Source organism: Cimex lectularius, unplaced genomic scaffold (assembly GCF_000648675.2).
Source record: "Cimex lectularius strain Harlan isolate CLEC.00 unplaced genomic scaffold, Clec_2.1 scaffold30, whole genome shotgun sequence".
Classification (NCBI taxonomy): Eukaryota; Metazoa; Arthropoda; class Insecta; order Hemiptera; family Cimicidae; genus Cimex; species Cimex lectularius.
The window spans coordinates 1,147,461-1,167,864 of NW_019392730.1; the positions used below are offsets into that span (position 1 = coordinate 1,147,461).

A 20,404-nucleotide genomic window follows, 5' to 3' on the forward strand; every position below is an offset into this window, starting at 1 on the left:
TTAAAGGTATGTGTACTTTATGCGCTTCTAAATCCAGTAATGTTTCCTTGGATCGGTTTCAAAGTTATCACCATTTTTGTGATTTTCAGAAAGGCAAAAAATTGTGAAAAAATTCTTTTGAAACAACTATGCAGGGGTGACCCTTGGACGCAGGGGTTGACTTTCTTTTGCAATAAAACCAGCGCCCGAGACTAAAGGACACACTTACATCAAGGTACTCCTTTTTTTTTCTAATATTTAGTCTTACAATCTTGTGCACCATGACCAATATTGGTCTATTGTGCAACCTCTATTATTATCTAGTTCTCTTCGTTAAAGTTAAGCCTTTTTATGAGGTTCTAAGTCAAAGTTTCCCGTGTGTATCCTTCAGGCCTGAGCTTTTTCTCTCCCAGGACCAGATGCATAAGCTTTGCGTCAATGTTGGACATGTTCTGCTGTTTCTTCTACCTGGCAATATCTGCATAGGCCGCTGTTTCTGCAGCTCCAAATCAGCAGTCCTACTATCATTCTAATCCTAACATGTCCTAGGTTTAGTAGTTCTGCTGTTAGTTTTTGCAATGTTCCTTGAATGCACTTTTTCACATCCTCTCCCCTGGGATTCGTTCTCATTGTCTAATGGATTTACATTTTTGGATGATGCAAAAGGGTCCGGGGCCGATAGGTGTCCTGATCAGATTTTGCTTCCTTGTCGCCCCTCTGGCCTGTATGCCCTGGTACCCAAACAAAGGTAATTTTGTTATCTCCAATGTCTAACAGGGCCTTGATGCACACCCAACAGCTTCTGGGCTTTACTATTGATGTCAGTTGCCTTTAGTGACAACTGGCTGTCCAAGAAGATATTCTTTTGTTGGTGGTATGCAGCCTTTTACTGCGAATCCTAATAGGATTCCTAACATGACACTGCAAATTAAATGGACACTTAAAGAAAATTGGAGCAATTGATGATGGCACATGCAGATTCTGCAAGGAGGCAGAAGAGACACCAACACATTTACTAACAAACTGCAGAGCTACACTAGCCCGCAGGAGGAAATGTTTTGCGATGTATAATGAGACCATAGAAGAGCTTGAACCACTGAAACTGGGCCTATTAATCAAGTTTCTTGATGAAATATGACTCACCGATGTGCTTTACGCTGAGCATGGGGGATAAAATAGCTCTTAAAGGGCGCAGTATACTATACCCTGAAATTACATCTATATCTACCTGCTAATGTTCATGAACCACAGACACCATCAGAAAAACAGTGGCTTATTGTCCCAAGGCTTATATGAATTTTAGTACTTGATTTATTTTCATAGATAGAAGCTCCTGACTAATACTCATTCTTAGAGGCATTTGCATACCAGATATAGTACCTATCAGTATTACTTGAGATTTCTTTCTCCCAGTCTGCTCTTGTAAATTCTTATCAAACCTGTGTTTTGGGGTCATGGTATCAATATATAAAAAACTTTGGTTGCCTGAAGTTCCTCTCAAAGCTTTAATTGTTCCTTTTTAAACAGGTAGGCTATTGGAGCCTGTGAATGTGAATTTGTATCCCTGTATTGGTCCTTCTCCTTGGTCCGCCCGGGCACATGCCTTGGACAAGTTACAGTTTCTTTATATTCAAAGTATGAAATGCATTTTAGAACTTTCCCTATGTGGAAAAAACTTGGGTATGGATTTAAAAAAATAAAACCTCATGTTATAAATTAACAGAACGATAAATTAAATATATTTACAAATTATTCATGTTATGACAAAATTAGTTTTAGACAGGTTACAAACTAACATTAAAAAGGGATCAGTACTTACAACTTATTATGTTTTGACTACAATTATTATAAAATACAACAAACACTAAAGATAACGCATTTGTACAATAAAATTTAAAATTCCTTCCACTCTAATTCTATCATCGTCATCTAGAAAAAGCCCCAAAAAATTAAATAAATAGGATTTTGTACAGTTTACGCACGACGCCTAGCTAGTTTTAAATGTTAAAACTAGTATAGTAAATTTTATAATACAAAATATTTTGAAATATTTATAAATACATTTGACAGGAAGACTTGTAAACGACATTATTGTATTCTTTATTAATCATCTATTCGCATTTCTTGTCAGAATGGAGTGAAATTTGTTCTGTGCTGATATAAAAATCATAGAAATAAATAATTTTCAGTCATTATTCAAGTACACTAAATTGTACAAAGAATTTTTGTTCATTTTAAGTTTCTAAAACCTAATTGTAAAATATTATTTTTAAGTAACAGCAACTTAAATATTTATTAAAGCATAAACAAATTATTAAGAAAGCTTTGTCGAATTGCATTTGAAACGACTCGTTAATTTCAAGTTAATGTATTTTTATGAGAGGTAATTATTATAAGGTATTCCCTTAATTATACTGTATTCACAAAACCAAGGCACTATTCATACACTGGACGTTTTTTTTACCCTAGAGGAATAAATAACCTTTAATGACTATTATTAATTTTTAGTATTTTATCCATTATTTTAGTATAAAAAATATAACATTGGCTCTAGTTTATTATATCAATTCACGTTCAACTGAAGTTATAAAAAGTCCCGAGAGCTACTTCTTTGCATGTCTTCGAATCAAGAATAATCCTATATACTTGCAAGGGCAGACATACAAAAATAAATATTGCAGTATTATTTATGAAAATAATCAGTCTTGGAACTTTTTACATCGACAGGCATAATTTTTTTAACAATTTACTTTTGTCAATTTATTTATTTACATGACTTTGATACTTTAAAACAAATGTCTTCAGTAAAGTATCATAGAAAAATAATTTATTTACATTAGAGAAAAAGAAAAAGCACCATGATTTCAGCTTTATTGCAGCTTTTTTGTTTTCATATTTTTTTAAAATGGCTTACAGGGCCTCGTCTCCGTTATAGTGGCCGTTTCGGTTCAAAGGCTGTTTTTCAGGGGCGTTAGAAGGCCTGTTTCTCTTGAAGAAACCACACTAAAACCACAAAAATTATAATCAAAACTATACAATAATAACAAAAACTTACCTTGTACAATGCGTATACAAGCAGCATAAGTATGAGCGTTCCGGCACAGGATGAGAGTACGACAACCCAGAGAGGAATGACGTTCGTCTCTGAAGCTGGTTGAGATGGAATTATTCTTGAAATCGTTTCAGCCGAGCCTGCCGGCGTCGTTTCCGCAAGCGGACGGCCGATATGAGGCAGATTTGTCACTCTCGCCATAGCTTGTGAACTTACGAGAAATTTAATATTGGACGTTACCTAAAATAAATTGCATTAATAATAAATACATATTTTTTTGCTGTTTGTATGAATACCTTTTTAAGAGTAGGGTTCCATACACGAGATCTAAATGAAACTGTGGCTTCATCGTCTTTTTTAAAAGCACCCAAAGTGCAGTATACTTTAATGCACTTCACTGAATGGCAATCGAAAGAATCATAAAAGTTATCTACCTCCCTCCTTGTCCTTACATATTGTGTAAAAGTTCTGTCTTTGTCATTGGAAATATGCTTCGCTTGATAGAAACCACCGTGTCCAGAGCTATCGCCGTCAGCGGTACCAGATGTTGATGAATAACTTTTGCTCCATTCTTGATAAGATCGCCCTCCACCTTGAGTGTTAGCTCCTTCCCGGTGAGTATGGGCAGATTCATGACGGGATCCAGAAGAAGAGGAATAAGACCTTGATCCATGACTTTCTCCAGAAAGATCACGATTCAAATCCTCCCCTGAAGAACTTCTATGAGACTCAGAATGATAACTTCCTCCTTCATTGGCCCTTCTTGAACTCTCTCCTACTCTTTCTCTCATATATGTCCTATTACCTGACTGGTCATCGGAGTAATGCCTTCTCCTTGAATCACTGTCGGCAGAGCTATAATGGACTCGTCTGGAGCCAGTTCGGCCAGAACCAGAACCGCTATTTTCTACCCCAAGGTCTAACGTGTACGTTCTTGCTACACCATCACTAGGTCCTGCGGCTATGTCACCGAAGCCATTGAATCTAGAGTTGCTTTTATCATTTAATCCTAATCGAGTGACTGAAGGCGTAAAAACATAGGTTCCTTCAGTTTCTGAATTAAAGCTGGAACCGGTTTCTTTTTCCTCTTCACCATGATACGTCGTTTCTGAACCACCAGCTGATCCTGAACCTCTTCCTGCCCCAACAACACGAGTACCCGTTCCCGTTCTTCCTACCTCACTTTCCCAATTATGTCCATGGCCATGTCCACTCGAATGATGACCTTCGTAAGTACGTCTTTCACCTTCAGTTGTATGACCTGAGGAACCGGAAACACTCCATTTTTCATCTCTTTCTCCTTGACCAACAGAACTAAAATTATTTCTATTGTGGTGCCTCCGTTCACCCAAAACTCCAGACGATCCCCTGCCTACAACATCAACATGACTAGTTGTTCTTCCTGTTTCAGTTTCTGAAGATGTGACCCGATGAGTGACTTTTTCTTCTTTTGATAATGTTCCACTACTATGAGTTCTTCCTGCAGTAACACGGGACTCCCCGGCATTATCGAATGATGGAGCATGTCCTTCATAAACGTCTGAAGAACCTCCTGAAGTTTCTTTTCCGTTAACATTTTCTTTCCAGAGTGTTGTTGTGTGGGTTACTGGTTTTTTGTCTGAACCCCAAGTCGTGTTATAATTTTTTTCCCATTCTTTTGAATATGTTCCGCTAGTGTGGGTTCTACCTGCAGCCCCATGGGACTCACTGGCATTGTCAAGTTTTGGAGCATACCCTTCGAAAACATCTGAAGAGCCTCCTGAAGTTTCTTTTCCATTTACGTTTTCTTTCCAACTTGTCGACGTGTGTGTTACAGGTTTTCTGTCTGAACCCCAAGTAGTGTTATAACTCTTTTCCCATTCTTTAGAATACGTTCCACTTCCTGATGTACCAACAGTGTTTTGATCGATACCGACTCCATGTCTTGAGCCGTTCCTTTCATAACTGTGCCCACTTGAACGATGATCTTCATGGTATTTACCACCTCCACTTACATGACTTGAAGTACTTCCTCCATGTCTTTCTTCATCGACATGTGTTGCACTTCCACCAGTGTGTCTACCGCCTTCACCGAGATAAGTTGTACTCGTGTGGCTTCCTCCAGTATGTCTACCACCTTCACCGAGATAAGTTGTACTCGTGTGGCTTCCTCCAGTATGTCTACCACCTTCACCGAGATAAGTTGTACTCGTGTGGCTTCCTCCAGTCTGTCTACCACCTTCACTTCCTCCATAATGCCTTTCTTCATCAACATGTTTACCACCTCCACCAATGTAATTTGTTCTGTGGCTTCCTCCAGTGTGTGTGCCACCTTCGCCACTGTAATGCCTTTCTTCGCCAGTACCGACATGAGTTGTAGTTGTGTGGCTTCCTCCATAATGTTTTTCTTTATCCATATGCCTACTACCTTCACCAAGATAAGTTGTAGTAGTGTGGCTTCCTCCAGTGTGTCTACCACCTTCACCAAGATGAGTTGTACCGTGGCTTCCTCCAGTGTGTCTACCACCTTCACCGAGATGAGTTGTAGCATGACTTCCTCCAATATGTCTGCCACCTTCACCGTAACTTGAACCACTGCCAGATGTAACTCTGTGCTCAGAGTGTCTCTCTTCATATTCATGTCTGTTTCCACCTCTTGTCACTGTAGAAGGATCCTCTGCGGAACCAATACTTGAATCAGGGAACCTCCTTCTACCATCTCGCCTATCTCCTTCGTTGGTATGCGATGAATAGCCATGGCCTCTGTCCCAAGAACCTCCTCTTTCATAATAACGATCATCTTCAGTGATATGAGTCGAAGAACCATTTCTTACTTCACCATCTTTATTCACCCTCCAGCTTGTCACTGACGTAGTGACGGGTTTTTCACCAGATCTCCAACTCGTATTTCTTGAGCTGTGCCTTTCTTCTTCATAAACTGTTGAACCTGATGATGGCCGCCCCCTCGATATGTGAGCATCGCTTTCCAGTTTTCCTCCATTCACAGCGTGATGTTCTTTTTCTAATCTTTTACCGTTTCTGTCCAGACCATCGCCACTTTGTTTATGCGTGGAATGCGATATGTACCTAGTTCCACCGGATGAACTCGTAGAGAACGAAGAGGAATGTGACTGCGAAGATGAATGGTGTGAAGAGCCACTTGATGAGAGGGCACTTGTTCTTGAATTTTCCAAATTAGATTCACCGTATTTTTTTCGCTTAGCTTCTTCCAGCTGTAATAGAAATATAGTTTTACAAAACTGATAGAATATATATTAGTAATAAGGATAATAGCTTACTATAATATTTCTTGGATTTACTCCTTCTCCCATTTCACATTGTATGGGTCCAGTAGTTTCAGGATATTCGAGTAAATACAACAATGGCTCGCCTTAAATAGACAAAAGATTACATTATTATTTTAAATAAATAATAATAAATTTAATAAAAAAATAAATGCATGTTAAAATTACCAGTTAGAGTATATGATGGCCAAAGGAATTGCACTTCTCCTTCCAGAAAATCAGAAGGCCCAACATTTCTAATGACATACGTGTGAACAACTTGCGGCCCAATATCATTTTCTTTGAAAATTTCACCATCAAATTGGGATACATTGTAGTGGATGTCTTTCGGAGATGACAACCTAAAAACAAAAATTTTAATTATTAATTTTCAAGAAGAAAAAAGATTTTTTTAAAAATCACTAGTTTCTTTGTACCCTTCCAACTGTAGTTCAGTTCGGACCCAAATCGGAAGATCAATTTTCATAAAGTTGTCTGAAAGGGACGTTTCATTTTCTTGGTTCGTTGAATTGACAAGCATCGTAAATTCGTACTTCGGCTTCATCCCCCCTTCGAGGTTGTAAGGTTGAAGAATTACTTGGAATTGAGCCTAAAAATTGTAAAAAAGTTAAATATTTCTCGCTTTAACTAATTAGAGGCTATAAGTTAAATTAATTAAAAATTACCTTTTTTTCCTTCGGAAGAGGATTTCCAATATCACATATCAATGTATTATTGTTTGACAAGCTAGGAGGCGAGCATATAATAGGACTGACATTTTCGTCTTCCCTAAAACTAAAATTAATGTTATGATACTCAACTGAAACACTAGGTATCAAATTAATATAATACTGTACCTGACAACTTTGACGTAGTTAAGACCCGGAGGTAGTTTGATCTGGTATGTCGCCTCAAAAGCGTCCTCGCCTTTATTCTGCACTGTCACTTCAATGGCAAGCCTCTGACCAGAACCGAGTAAGTATGTTGTGACATTTCTAAAATTTCATTTTATAAGTTAAAGTTTTATAAAAAGCTACTTGCACTAGAAAACTAAAAAAATTAAATTATTAAAAAAATCAAAAATTCATAGGAAATAATAAATAGTATAAATTAACACGGTATAAACAATATTGTCAGCTCTTATCGTTGATAATAAAAAAATTAATGAACAAGAGGCACCTTTCTTTGCTCAAATTCATTATGAATGATATTAAACCAAATCTTCAATCAGAAAACAAAATCATATAATTATGCACTTCAAGAAATTAAATTTTTGCAATAAATATTTTTTTTTAAATCAGTGGACTACTGTTACCACAAAGGTAAATAAAATAATATATAATACACAAAATTATTTTGAAATATGCAATATAAAATATATTTATATAATAAATATTGATATAATAAAAGACATTGTTACAAGAATAGCAAAATGTTAAGGCCTGTTGGACATTTTGAAACTTATTTTATTACTTAATTATAACCCTTACATTCAAAGCTGTAAATGTTTAACTAAAAAAAAATGTACTAACACTTTATTAATATGTATTCATGTTTTCTAACATAACAACTACAGGCCTTTTTTTCGCCAAATTGCTTTGCTGATACTTTCAAAATTTTTATATTCTTTTCTTTCTTTCTTTTTTAAAATGAGAACTGCATTCTGGTTTTTCATATATTTATTATAAAACATAACAAGATTCTATAGCTTAGATAGATAAATTGTAAGATTTCTCCCAGCCTGGGGGAAGATGATCATATAATTTGGTCCTTACAATCATTGTGGACTGACTATCGGTTTATTTTGTCAGATCTTTCGCCCAGACCTCAGTACTGAAGATGAAGTGTCAGATGACAGACCAAATTAAAAATAAAGTTCACACAAAATATGCAACTTTTGACAAAAGGGCTTTTGTAATTTTTTGAAGTTAAATTTGGAGTAAGACAGGGTCGTGTATTAAGTCCAATTTTATTTGCTCATTTCCTGGATGAGCTTCATTCTTCTCTAGACTGTCATGTAAGATGGCATTGTCATAATTCTATTTTACTCATGGGGTTTGGAAAAACTTTAAACTTTTCAACCTTAAAAGATCGAACATCATGATTATCTTTTTTTTTTTGGCCTTATGATCTTGCATATTAGCCATGGTACGAATTCTCTGTGTGTTTAAATTGGGGGTTATCGGGAAAAAAGGGCCAGAGACGACGGTGGGAATCGAACCCACGACCGCGGCGTGAGAGTCTCTCATGCTAACCACTCGGCTACCGCAGTCCTTTGTTTATTTGATTTTACTTTTTATTTTTTTTAATGAAGGTTCACAACAGCAAAGGTCATATCAACCCTCGGGGGTGTCAGAGTTTTGGGGGAAAAAAAGCCCATTTGTAAGTATTTTGGGTTCGAATGCACGTGTTTAAGTCTTGATCAAGTATTTGAGAGAAAAACCCTCCACAGCCAATATTACTTAGGACATCGTCCCACAAAATATGCAGCATAGCATATTCAGTTCAGTGTGCACATGAAGTTTATGTTATGGCTGCAAGCAATTTGAAATATGTTTTTGTTATGCTCAAATAATGTTTCATAAAAGTATTTTAAAATATATAATTTCAGGTTCCTTTTTGGAAATTTGTTTGACAGATTTAATTGCAGTATAAAAAACTTCGCTTTAAACGGTGGAGAAAACTAACAAAAGAAAATTTCTAACTTTGATAGAACAATTTTTTTTTCTTTGTTTTTATATATACAACTACAGTACTACTGAAGCAGACTCATAATGGTGATTAAATAGCACAGGTTAACAATTCATATATCTAAAATCACAAATATAACAGATGGGGGTTTGACTAGGGATCTGAGGCATTTATTGAAGCATGATGTATTTCTCTGTTGTACCTTGAATCTATCTTTTTAAGTCCCGTCCTCAGGTGCAAGTTCTCCATTTTAGTCAGTGGTCTGGTAGTGATGAACCTTAGGAATTCGTTCTGTTGCACCTGTAATATCCTAATGCTCGTAGGGTTGGTGAGACTCCATGCCAGGGCTACATAAAGTAGCATAGGTCTATCTTATACAAAAGCTTCTTGTTAGAAACGCTCATCTTGCACAACCTTGCCATAAAGGGGAAAAGTGATCGGCACCTAACCTTTGTCTAATCTGCTTTGTATGTGGTGGGTGAACATTTTTAATCCATTACTTGGCCCAGGTCAGACCAAGGTATGGAAAGATTGCTTTTGTGTTTATCAGGTTTATTTTGGCAGTGTGCGGCAATTTTAGCTAAAGCCATGGGTAATGACAGCATATAGTGCAAACTTGCAGTCTGTGCAAGGCAGAAGGCAGAATATAATGAACAGCATTTTTTTTTCATCTCAACTAAAAACCTTAATTAATTGTAAAGTATTAATTGGTCAAGCTGACCACAAAATTAGTGAATTTAATGAATTAAAATGAAGTACGCTTCAGTAAAGCTCTCCGTGGCCATTTCATTTGTCGTTGAGAATCCAATCCGATTACACGACAATTGAAAAATGGCAAAAAGGAGGGAAAACTCAAAAGGTGCGGTTGAGATGGGAAGTTGGTGTCTGAGTGGATCGAGGTCACGATAGCTCAAGTGGTAGAGCAGCGGCGTATCTAGCCGAAGATCGTGGGTTCGAATCCTGCTCGTGCCATTGACTTTTTTTCATCTCAACTAAAAACCTTAATTAATTGTAAAGTATTAATTGGTCAAGTGGACCACAAAATTAGTGAATATAATGAACAGCATGGGCCAAAATATGGTGCCCTGAGGTACTCCAGCGAGGACCTTATGATTGTGTTTATGTTGCTGCTTACAGCAGTAAACGTACTGAGATCAATTGTTAGAAATTAAAGGCTCCCACCCATAATTATGTGATATATTTGGAGTTCTGATGACCTGGTTTACCTCCAGTCACTAAAACCATATTTTTCCTACGTTTTCAAAACAGTGTCATCTTTCAAAGGAATTTGTCCAGAACAACAGCCTTACAGATTGTCAAAAATTTCACGATTCACGTATTAGAAATTTCTGTTGGTCGGACAGTATGCACATCCTTCTAACTTGACTCTTTGAGACTGAATCCCTGTTCGAAGACATCCCATAGCTTTCCAACGGACAGCTTAAATGTACATCACCTTCCAAGGGTTAAAACTTTCCAAATTTCGATGATTGGAAAAATTCAGCCTTGTAGTTGAGGTAAATCTGTTCACAGTGTGTTCCCAAGCCTTGCATGTCCAACAAAGGGCTTTTTGAAAATCAACTGTCCATTAATCAAAATATTTTCAATCTCCAAGTACGAATTTATTTGATTTAATATTATTTTTTAGCACCTTTAAGTCCTTACATTAGCACAATTTCATTGTTAAAACAAATTGCACCTTTATAAGTACAATTTCACATGTCAGACTTATTTTGACATCGTCACTGTCTGTAATAGTACCGTAGAATAATCCAAGCTTATCACTCTGCAGACCACTTGGGTGCAAGAAAAGCCAGAATAAAATGATCAGAAACGACCAAATTACAAATAATAAAAGTATTGTAATTATAATTATACTTGTATGAAAAACATTGTCATTTCCATTTACTTGTTTTTATTGTAAATTATTTTTATACATTTTGTAAAAAATAAAGGTTAAAATAAGTAGATAAGTACACCGATACGAATTGATTATGAAGAGTAGCTGAATATGGGTTAAAATAAACAAACACTACAAGATAATGTTAATTTATTTGAGAACTTTGGTCAGCAAATTTATTTCACTCTCAACAAACGTTTTTCTCCATTTTAAAATAAATTAAAAATTTTCTAAGTAAAAACCGAGTACAATGTTTTATTTGCTAGTCACGGATGTGGATGATCGGTTGTGTTTGAGATGACTTTTCACTAGATCGCCAGAAGCTAAAGCTGCCATTAAGGAGAGTTCTCCGGCGAGGACACAGGCACAGACTATCCTAGCAAGCCTCGAGGCGTTATCGCCTGGATTGACCGAACTCCCTTTGACTCCGAGTATCTCAAGGCAAGAAGACTGCGGAGAGAGCACTGTGCCACCTCCCAAAGTGCCGACTTCTATGCACGGCATCGTGCAGGATATGTACAAATCCGAATTGTCATTTCCACACGGTTCCATTAAGGTCATGCATTGCGAACTCGTGACATTTTGTGCTGGATCTTGTCCCGTTGCTATGAATATTGCTGTTACTATGTTGGCCGCATGTGCGTTAAAGCCACCTATGCTCCCGGCGACTGCGGATCCCACTAAGTTTTTATTAATGTTCAAGTCGACAATCGCTTCGACTGATGTTTTAAGAACCGTTTTAACAATGTTGCTACTTATTCTCGCTTCACAAACGACTGACTTTCCTCTTCCTTCGATCCAGTTCACCGATGTAGATTTTTTGTCAGCACAGTAATTACCGCTCAAGCTCAATATTTCCATATCTTGAAATTTTTTCTTTATATAGATCAAACTGTGTTCCGATCCTTTAGACACCATGTTCATACCCATGGCATCACCAGTCGTAGCGACAAATCTGATAAACAACAATCTCCCTGTAATACGAACTTGTATTTTTGTCAGTTTTGCAAAACGGCTGGTTGAGTCAAAAGTTTTTTTAATATTTTTAAAAGCCTCTTCGCTCTTGATCCATGTCATCGCTTCACTTGCACGTACTAAATCTGGAAACCTGACGACGGGCCCACGAGTCATGCCATCGTCCACGGAACGGCTTGTGACACCGTTAAACGAAACAGCCCGACAGCCCCTGTTTGTACTCGCTACAAGACATCCTTCAGTCGTTGCCATTGGTATGTACACTTTTTTTCCATCTAATAATAGAGGTCCAACAATTCCTAAAGGTAATGGAACATAACCGATAACATTCTCACAGCATGCTCCAAAAACTTTTTTATAATCGAATCTTTCGTATGGTAAACTCATAAAAGCGTTCTTTAATTGACTGTTTTTTGAAAGGTGCATCCTTCGTATTTTGACAGCTCTCGTTTTATTGTTTAATTGAAGTTCAAGTGAATGTGTTTTAACTTCTCCAATCTCAATGAGCTTGTTTACTTCATTATCTCTTAGAGAGTCTAAATTTCCTGAAGTCCTCATTAATGTTAAACATTCTTCAATTGGTCGCATCTCTTCATCTTCCTCAGGCTCTTCATACTCTACCATTTCATTCTTTGTGTCTTCATGAGAAGACTGAATGAATTCTAAGCCTTCGAAGAAAATGAATTTTATTGTTAAAGCAAGTAATAGGATAAAAACTACAACTTGATCCACCGATAGGCCAAGAAGGGTCGATTTTAAAGTGTCGATGGTATGAGTCGATGTCACTTCCGATATGGGTAAGGTCGAATTTTCCCTTTCATCGCCTGTGAGTGACCAACGATTCTGTAAATGCACGATCATAAGCCCGGCAGACATTATTACCTTGACTCTTTGCAGTACTGGATTTTGCTTCTCGCTTTCTCCTACCATCTCCCATGGTACTTTTTCAAGACCGTCGTACAGCTCGAGGACGAGGCTGAGACACGCTGGATAAAACGTCATAAATACTATGTAGTTAACGATGACAGATACACAAGCGAAGAAACAAAGCGTCTCGAGTTTTCTGATCCCAGAGAGAGTGCCCACACTGATCAGAAGCGTCTCGACAAGGGCGTCAAGGGTAAGTCCTGGGCCGAGTACATCCAATCCTCTCGCGATGTTCTTCTTCACCTCTTCTTTATCCGAAGCACTGAGCGCGAACTGGGCCAACAAAGTGGCTTTGGAGAGATCAATAAGTAGTAAGAAACAGAACAGAGCATCCTTCAGGTCTGATATATCCCCTCCAAAACAGTTAATTACAGTGGAGCTGAAGACGAAGCTGGATATGACCGTGAAGACACCGGCAACTCCGAGGAACGTGGAACCGAGAGACCTCAGACTCCTGAACTTGTAATAGCAGTAGAGTATAGCTATGCATCTCACCGATGTCATGATTGCAACGTCTACATGCAGAGAATCGTGCGACAATTCCGGCTTGGGCCTGGGGGCCACTGACGTGAAGTCCATCGTGAAAAGGCATGACGTGAGGGTCAGGGTGGCGACGATCACCTCCCAAGGGTGATTGGCGCAAAACTGGCCGTGTTTCTTGAACATTTCGGAGGGGAAAGACTAGTTATGAAATTATCCCGAGTGTACTTGAAGCATAACTACACGAGAACCGTGTGGTCCTCGGTAGAGGACGGGAATCAGCTGACGCATGAAGCTGAAAACTGCAGAAAGAATTCACACTGCGCAATCGCCACAGCGCTAGCATCTCCAGCCACGCCTTAATGCGCAATCAGTACAAATTCAAATCTTCAAGTAAATTATTCTTTAGTCTTTCAAAGTTTCAAGTGTAATGTAATTATTACAACTCAACACTGAAGATGTCGGGAAGCCGAAACACATCTGATAAACCAACCGAGCAAGGAAAAGTAGACCAAAATGATCGGAAACGAACTAACGTCAAACAACGACAAAACTGGTATGCTCCTAAAAATTAATCTTCCTTTTTTCATTTAATAATTAGTAAATTTCTTTTCTTTTTCGATTAATATCATTGTATGTTTATCTATTAAAAAAAGGTCAAAACACACACACACACACACAGAGTAATGAAAGCAGACAAAACAAATAAAACGCTAATAATTTGCTGAAGTCGTGAGGAGCAGTCATTTACATTCAGTCTCCTGGCGACTTCAGGCTGTACCATAACCAGGTGAATTTGATGATAGTACTCTGTAGGCTTCTTTAGGCAGGTGTTATTTTTATAGTCTGATGACCAATTTAGGCACTTATTCGGACTTTCACCTTGTAGGGTTGTCTCTCCCAGTGTCCAGGCTGTCAGTGTCAGTGCTGACCTTAGTTATTAGTGAGTTCAACCATGAACCATGCGACTGGGATACTGGGTCGCTACTCGCTACTAGGCTCCGACGGGGGCTATCGACAGTTAGGTCATTTCAACCCCAAATGCATAATAATAGTAATAATAATGCTTTATTGAACTAAGAAAAAATCAGTTGCGCTTTCAAAGCATTTATGGACATGGATCTTGGATCCATCTGCCAGAGGTCATTTGGTTAAGCAATCCAAAAGAAAAAAACACAGAATAAAGTAACATAATAATAACATCCTAGGAAATAAATTGAAAGAAAAGAGAGAAAAAAACAACTGTTAAAATGAGAACGAAAGAGAAGAAAAACAGGCTATACAAGTCAAATAAAAAATTAAACTCCTTAATTAACGTATGGTGATTAGTGACCGTTAGTCGATGATTATTCAGAAATCGTGAGATGCGGTCTGGTGTGATGTAGGTTTCAGAAAAACATTTTCTTTATCGTGCCAACGTTTAGATCTTCATTGAGATCATCTTCAGGGCCTGGGATTTACAAACATTGTTTAAATTTAACAAAAACATGTAGGATGTGGAAAAAAGTGAATTTATACAATGCAAAAATATATTTTTTTTATTCAATCAAAGTTTTTCTATGCAGAGAACAAACACTTTGAGTAAGTAGAAATACTTTGATTGAATATAAAAAAATATATTTTTGCATTGTATAAATTCACTTTTTTCCACATCAAACATGTTGTTATTAAATTTAAACAATGTTTGTAAATCCCAGGCCCTGAAGATGATCTCAATAAAGATCGAAACGTTGGCACAATAAAGAAAATGTTTTTTCTGAAACCTACATCACACCAGACTACGTCTCACAAGTTCTGAATAATCCTTAATTAACTTATACCTATAATTCCATGCCTAACATAACAAATTAAGGGCTGCGAATTTGAGCCACTCAAAAACCGTAACTGGTCAACTTGGGGAGAATGAAACATCCTAGATGCAATAACTGAATCTCACCCAGGGATGAGCAAACCCCCAAGAAATGGAATACTGTTTCAAAAGATTGCGAATTTCACAAAGAACAGATTCCCAATTCCTCTCTAATCCAAACAGCCGAGTTTAAGTGCCACAAATGCATGCAAACTGTAATCTAGTTTAATATTACTTAAATTGGATAAATCAGACGCACAAATAAATACGTTCATGTTTTGCACTCATTCTGGCTAGTCGGTGGAGTACTGGATATCTCTATCGACACCGTATTAATAATCTAACCTCAATTTGGATCAATGACAATGAGGTACTATAATAAATATTTCACTATAGACCCTAAACACACCACACACTGCTGGAGGAGCGATGGTGATGCTATATTTAATCATCACCCCTCACCACTCGCCTTAATAAATACACACATACTCCCATATCTTCTAAAAAAAAGGAACAAGGGACCAACCGACTACTGGTCTCAAGAACCATTCTTAAATCTGGCACCAGGCCTACATATTCTTTGTATGGTGCCAAGGTATGACACGCCAATATTAGTGGGACACATTAAGCAACCTTTCTCTGCATAATGGAACCTGCACGGGTGTTGGCCCAAAAGCAGGTGCCTGTGTATCAGCAACATATGGCCAATCCTCAAACATGACCCTGCCATATTTCTTTTATCATGTTTTTCACTGCAGGCTTAGCATCTGAGGGCCTGATCGCAATGGTCCATCTGGAGGGTGGGACGTAAGAGCCGTACGTTCCACGTTTATTATCTGACTTCTTAGAAGGGCTAATATCCATCAGGTAGTCAGAGGGTCTATACCCTCTCTTTTGTATTGCTTTTGTCAAATTCAAGGCACAATCTTCTTCTTTCGGTATGAATACAATACATAATTATGAATATATTTTTATATCTACTTATATTTTTGTGTCCTTATATACATTTACTTATTACCTATTTTTTGTGTTTGGCTTGTTTTTCTGTGTTATTAGGCTTCTAAGCCTGTGTTTGTAATTACAAAAAACCACCTTACAGCCTAGTATATTTCGATATCCTTGATCTCTAGTTTTGCTAGTTCATAGTTGGCCTTAAAAATACAATCAGGGTTGCAGGGCTTTCATTCCCTGTTGTAATAGCATAGGAGAAGTTACTGAACTGAAGTTCCTTACTGATGATGACTTATAGCAGAAACACTTTTGAGGGTCAAAACCCGCAAGTATTGACAGACCCAGTGCCAGTTGAAAATATCATTTGCGTATTTGTAATAAAACAGATATTAAATTGTCATCCATTTGTTTTTTAAAATATTCATATAACGAACCACCGTGAATTGTTGCAACACAGTCACTAAACATGCACAAAGTTAATTGGTAATAAAAATTACTACTCACGGTTTTGCTACCAGTCTTAAATCAGGGATACATTTCTGATCATGCCCGCAATTCTTGTGAATGGCCAAAGAATCCTGCCACTTATGTTCGTTGGTTGTGTCAAGCACAGGGGGCATCGTACTAAACCATGACATAAAATTGTAAATATTTATTTATATACATAAGAAAGCATATTGTTTAAATTGCAACCTGTAGTATTGACTTTTAGGCAGGCCGATTTTCACCTCTGCATCCAAACTTGTTAGTTTATCTCTTATAATATGCTGTAACCAAAAATAAATAAGTATATACCACAATACTAACATATAATTATACTGAATCTACCCCCACTCCATATCTTTATACAGGGAGAGACCAAGGCCATAATTTACAGATGCAGGGACAAATTCCAATAAAAACGAGCATTTAAAGGTTTGGGAGGAACTTTAGGCAGACACGATTCTGGGAATGCCACTTGATGCCATGATCCCAAAATTCAGACTTGATAAGAAATTTCAAATTAAAATACCCAATAGAACAGACTAGGACAAAGAGATCCCAATTAATCCTGACCATATCTGGTATACAAATGGGTTCAGACCAAGTACTTGTCACGAACTGTTATTGATGGTATATAAGGACTAGAATTGGCTCTTATTGGCAGTCTTGGCAATGTGTCACTATCTGTCATAATTTAATTAACACTTAGTTTTTGAAGGGCAACAAAAGGCTGGGTATTACCAACAGAAGAATAGCCATTTACATAGGCAACCAGGTGGCACGGAAGGCAACTACCTCATTGGTAGTAAAGAACAGATCCATTTGGGACTGAATTAAGGCTCTTTCAAACATTGAAGCAACAACAAAATGTTTGGGTGCCAGGGCAAAGGAGCTTAGAGGATTGTTGGACAAAGAAAATTTCTTGAAGTTGCCCATCAGCCCTGGATCCTTTTGTGGCATACCAAATTGCCAAAAATGTAGATCCATCAGCCAATTAATTGAAATAAGTCCTCTGATCAATAGGATTGTTTTCCTGGATAGAGGCATGTGGAAAGGTCATCAAAGAACCATCGCGGAAACTAATGATATAACTACTAAACCTAGGATGAGTTAGTATTAAAATTATAGTTGGACTGCTGACTACACACTGCACACCCTGGAGAATAATTATGTATACAATTGAAAAACGCCTCATACAGGATGTTGAAGCGTGCTAGATAAGATCTGTTTTTCCCATGATTTGTAAGAGCCATTGCAAAATTGCCAATAGCCATTGTCTTTGCTTTGGTTGGTGCAAAGACCTATGCAGCCTGAGATTCCTACTTCTGGGAGAGGAAAAGCCCAGGCCTGAAGGATACACAGAGAGTCCTTGACTTAGCTTTGAGAACTGAGAAAGCTTTCAGCTTAGTGAGGAGCTCTAGTCAATAATGGAGATTGCACAACAGACCAACATTGGTTGTGCTACAAGAGGTCGTAAAGAGGACTCCTTTTAACTTTAACAAGTTAATTGTAACCTTAACCTTAATATAAGTTTATATAATACAGTAATACAAATACCTTCATATAAACATTATGAGTAATGCATGCTTGTTGTCCTTTTGTTGCTCTGAGTTTAGAAACTTGTACATTTGATTTCTGGGCATTTTTAAAGTGCATACGTGGTATTTTTGAATTTTTTGAATCCACTATTGCCTTGACATCAAAGTCGAGTTCTTTAGCAACACCTATTCCACTATATTTTAAACAGATTTTAAGTTCTGTGCAGGCAGTCTACAATTAAAAATCATTATTATTAATTTTTTTCTAAATTGGGAATTTGTAATTTGTTTTTAATTACTGGGCGTTTCTCTATTGTGCACTGTCGGTCAGCTAAATTTATTTCCTTATCAGGAGACGTATATTGTATAAATGCATCGATTTTAACAACAGGACTTGACCTAAAAATCAACCAATAAATTAGATTTTGTGTAATTTTTTGTTTTATGTTTTTAAATTACTTACTTAAACAAGAATGAATGTGCAGAATCATAAGCTCCAATGATCAGATCAGGATATTCATTATGATCCATGTCTACACCTCCTGCCAAAGAAAACCCAAAAGTCCTCGTATCACCTTGAACATCCTCTGCTAATATTTTTTGCGCTGCTTTTTCAATATCTGTCGATGAAGATCCATGGTAAATGTAAACGGCTCCTCTTTCATTTGGACCGTCATATGGCGCCCCAACGGCAAAATCTAAAAAAAGTACCTTTAATAATTGCAATGAAAAATTGATAAAAACAGTTTTTACCTCCAAAACCGTCCAAGTTAATATCACCGAGTGAAGTTAAAGCCAGGCCAAACCTAGCCTTAGAATGTTTTCCTTCAAGAAATGTATATCTTTGAAAGGGTAGACCCTAAATATGAAAAATCAGTATAATTTAGTAATATAAACAAATTTTATTTTTATTTAGGGCCAAACGATCCCTTACCCTACTGCCTTGGTAGATCACATAAACTCGCCCATTTTCATAATTCCAATTGCTATTGTCTAAGTTTGTGTACAGTGGAGCACCCACAATTAAGTCATCATGAGAATCACCGTCTATATCACCTGAACAGATTGAATATCCAAAATAGGCTCCAAGCTGTTCCCCTGAGATGTTGTGAATATTTCTTAAATCCCAGGTTAGAAGGACAACCTAAAAAAAATATTAATATAAATTAAATTAAGAGATTTCTTGTTATTCAGGTGATAAACCTGTAATTTGATCTACCGATCATCTTGGTCTGCCTACTTGGTTTGTCTGTCGACAACTGTGACGACACTTCACACTGAAGATCGTGAAATGCTGAAACGTGTCTGACAGACTAACCCAGCGAGAATAGATAGACCAAGATTCGTAACAGCAGAGGTGATATAAACCCTCGGGGGGCCGGTATTAAAAAAAAAAAAAAAAAAGCCCATTTGTAAGTATGTCGGATTTGAATGCAGGACCGCTGGATTCAAACCCAGGCCTTTACCTTACAGTGATGAGTGCCATATCAACGCCTAAACCGTTGTGGCCACCTATACCCCCGAAGAATATTATTGTATTTTTATCAGGGAAACAAAAACAAAAAAAAAAGGACAAGGGCAATATTAAAAACTTACTTTTCCCAGTAAATTTTCGCCTTTTGGAACCCCCACAGCTGCATCAGCAGGGCCTTTTTTTGTTCTATTAAAATACCCAGAAGCAACTGAATAACCAAGATATGAGTTGTCATATGCATAAGGTCCTTCTTTTGTTGCAAGAAAATCAGGCCGAGAGTACAAATTTTGTGATGCGACGACACCTGAGGTAAAAAAATATTGATTGGTCAAAAAAAAATTTTTTTTTTAAATACTAGTTTCATTTTATTCATAAACAACATTATCATTCCAAGTTTTACAAGAAGCAGTGATGGCAGAATAAAAACAAAATCACATTACATACATAACGATTTTGCTCTTTTATATTACATATATGGCTTTCACAAAGAAAATTTACATAAAGCAATAAATTTTGGAGGAAACAAATTATTACAATGCAGGGAAATAAAAAAATCTATTTTTTTAAAATAAATTTTGAAAAGGAAATGAAATAATATATTACAAATATAGGATTTTGGTTTGAAGCGTGTTATACACAAAATCAAGTATTAAATTTAACCCAGTAAATTTTTCATATCTGTAATGATTGTAATTTTTCGGTTAATCCTGCAAACAAACACAAAAGATCATTGGAAGTAAAGCCTGTTTGCAAATAGTCCAAATAATTTACATCGTTATGCCAGCAATAATTTCCACGAATTGATAAATTTCACCAATGAAATTCAAGACACTTTTATGCTA

The 20,404-nt window shown here is 37.0% G+C and overlaps 2 protein-coding genes across 4 annotated transcripts in view; both read right to left on the bottom strand.

The window, feature by feature from the left end:
- Nucleotides 1-1,688: 1,688 nt before the first annotated feature.
- The window catches only part of LOC106662463 (integrin alpha-PS2), a 198,029-nt gene continuing 179,313 nt past the window's right edge, over nt 1,689-20,404 (bottom strand). For 2 of the 3 annotated variants that reach the window (XM_014386566.2, XM_014386564.2), the window contains 16 exons: nt 19,685-19,866; nt 19,023-19,232; nt 18,842-18,947; nt 18,552-18,786; nt 18,388-18,487; nt 18,108-18,320; nt 16,761-16,834; nt 16,572-16,691; nt 7,152-7,289; nt 6,981-7,089; nt 6,732-6,904; nt 6,484-6,656; nt 6,310-6,401; nt 3,328-6,243; nt 3,035-3,271; nt 1,689-2,982 (listed from right to left, as the gene is read on the bottom strand). In XM_014386566.2, the coding sequence (XP_014242052.1) occupies nt 2,890-2,982; nt 3,035-3,271; nt 3,328-6,243; nt 6,310-6,401; nt 6,484-6,656; nt 6,732-6,904; nt 6,981-7,089; nt 7,152-7,289; nt 16,572-16,691; nt 16,761-16,834; nt 18,108-18,320; nt 18,388-18,487; nt 18,552-18,786; nt 18,842-18,947; nt 19,023-19,232; nt 19,685-19,866 (5,171 nt within the window). In that variant the 3' untranslated portion in view covers nt 1,689-2,889. The remainder of the gene's footprint in view (nt 2,983-3,034; nt 3,272-3,327; nt 6,244-6,309; nt 6,402-6,483; nt 6,657-6,731; nt 6,905-6,980; nt 7,090-7,151; nt 7,290-16,571; nt 16,692-16,760; nt 16,835-18,107; nt 18,321-18,387; nt 18,488-18,551; nt 18,787-18,841; nt 18,948-19,022; nt 19,233-19,684; nt 19,867-20,404) is intronic. The other variant, XM_014386565.2, reaches the window with a different exon arrangement.
- LOC106662464 (3-hydroxy-3-methylglutaryl-coenzyme A reductase-like) lies at nt 11,019-13,577 on the bottom strand. Its single transcript, XM_014386567.2, has one exon. It carries the CDS (start codon nt 13,451-13,453, stop codon nt 11,141-11,143), a length of 2,313 nt encoding a protein of 770 aa, XP_014242053.1. The 5' UTR covers nt 13,454-13,577; the 3' UTR covers nt 11,019-11,140.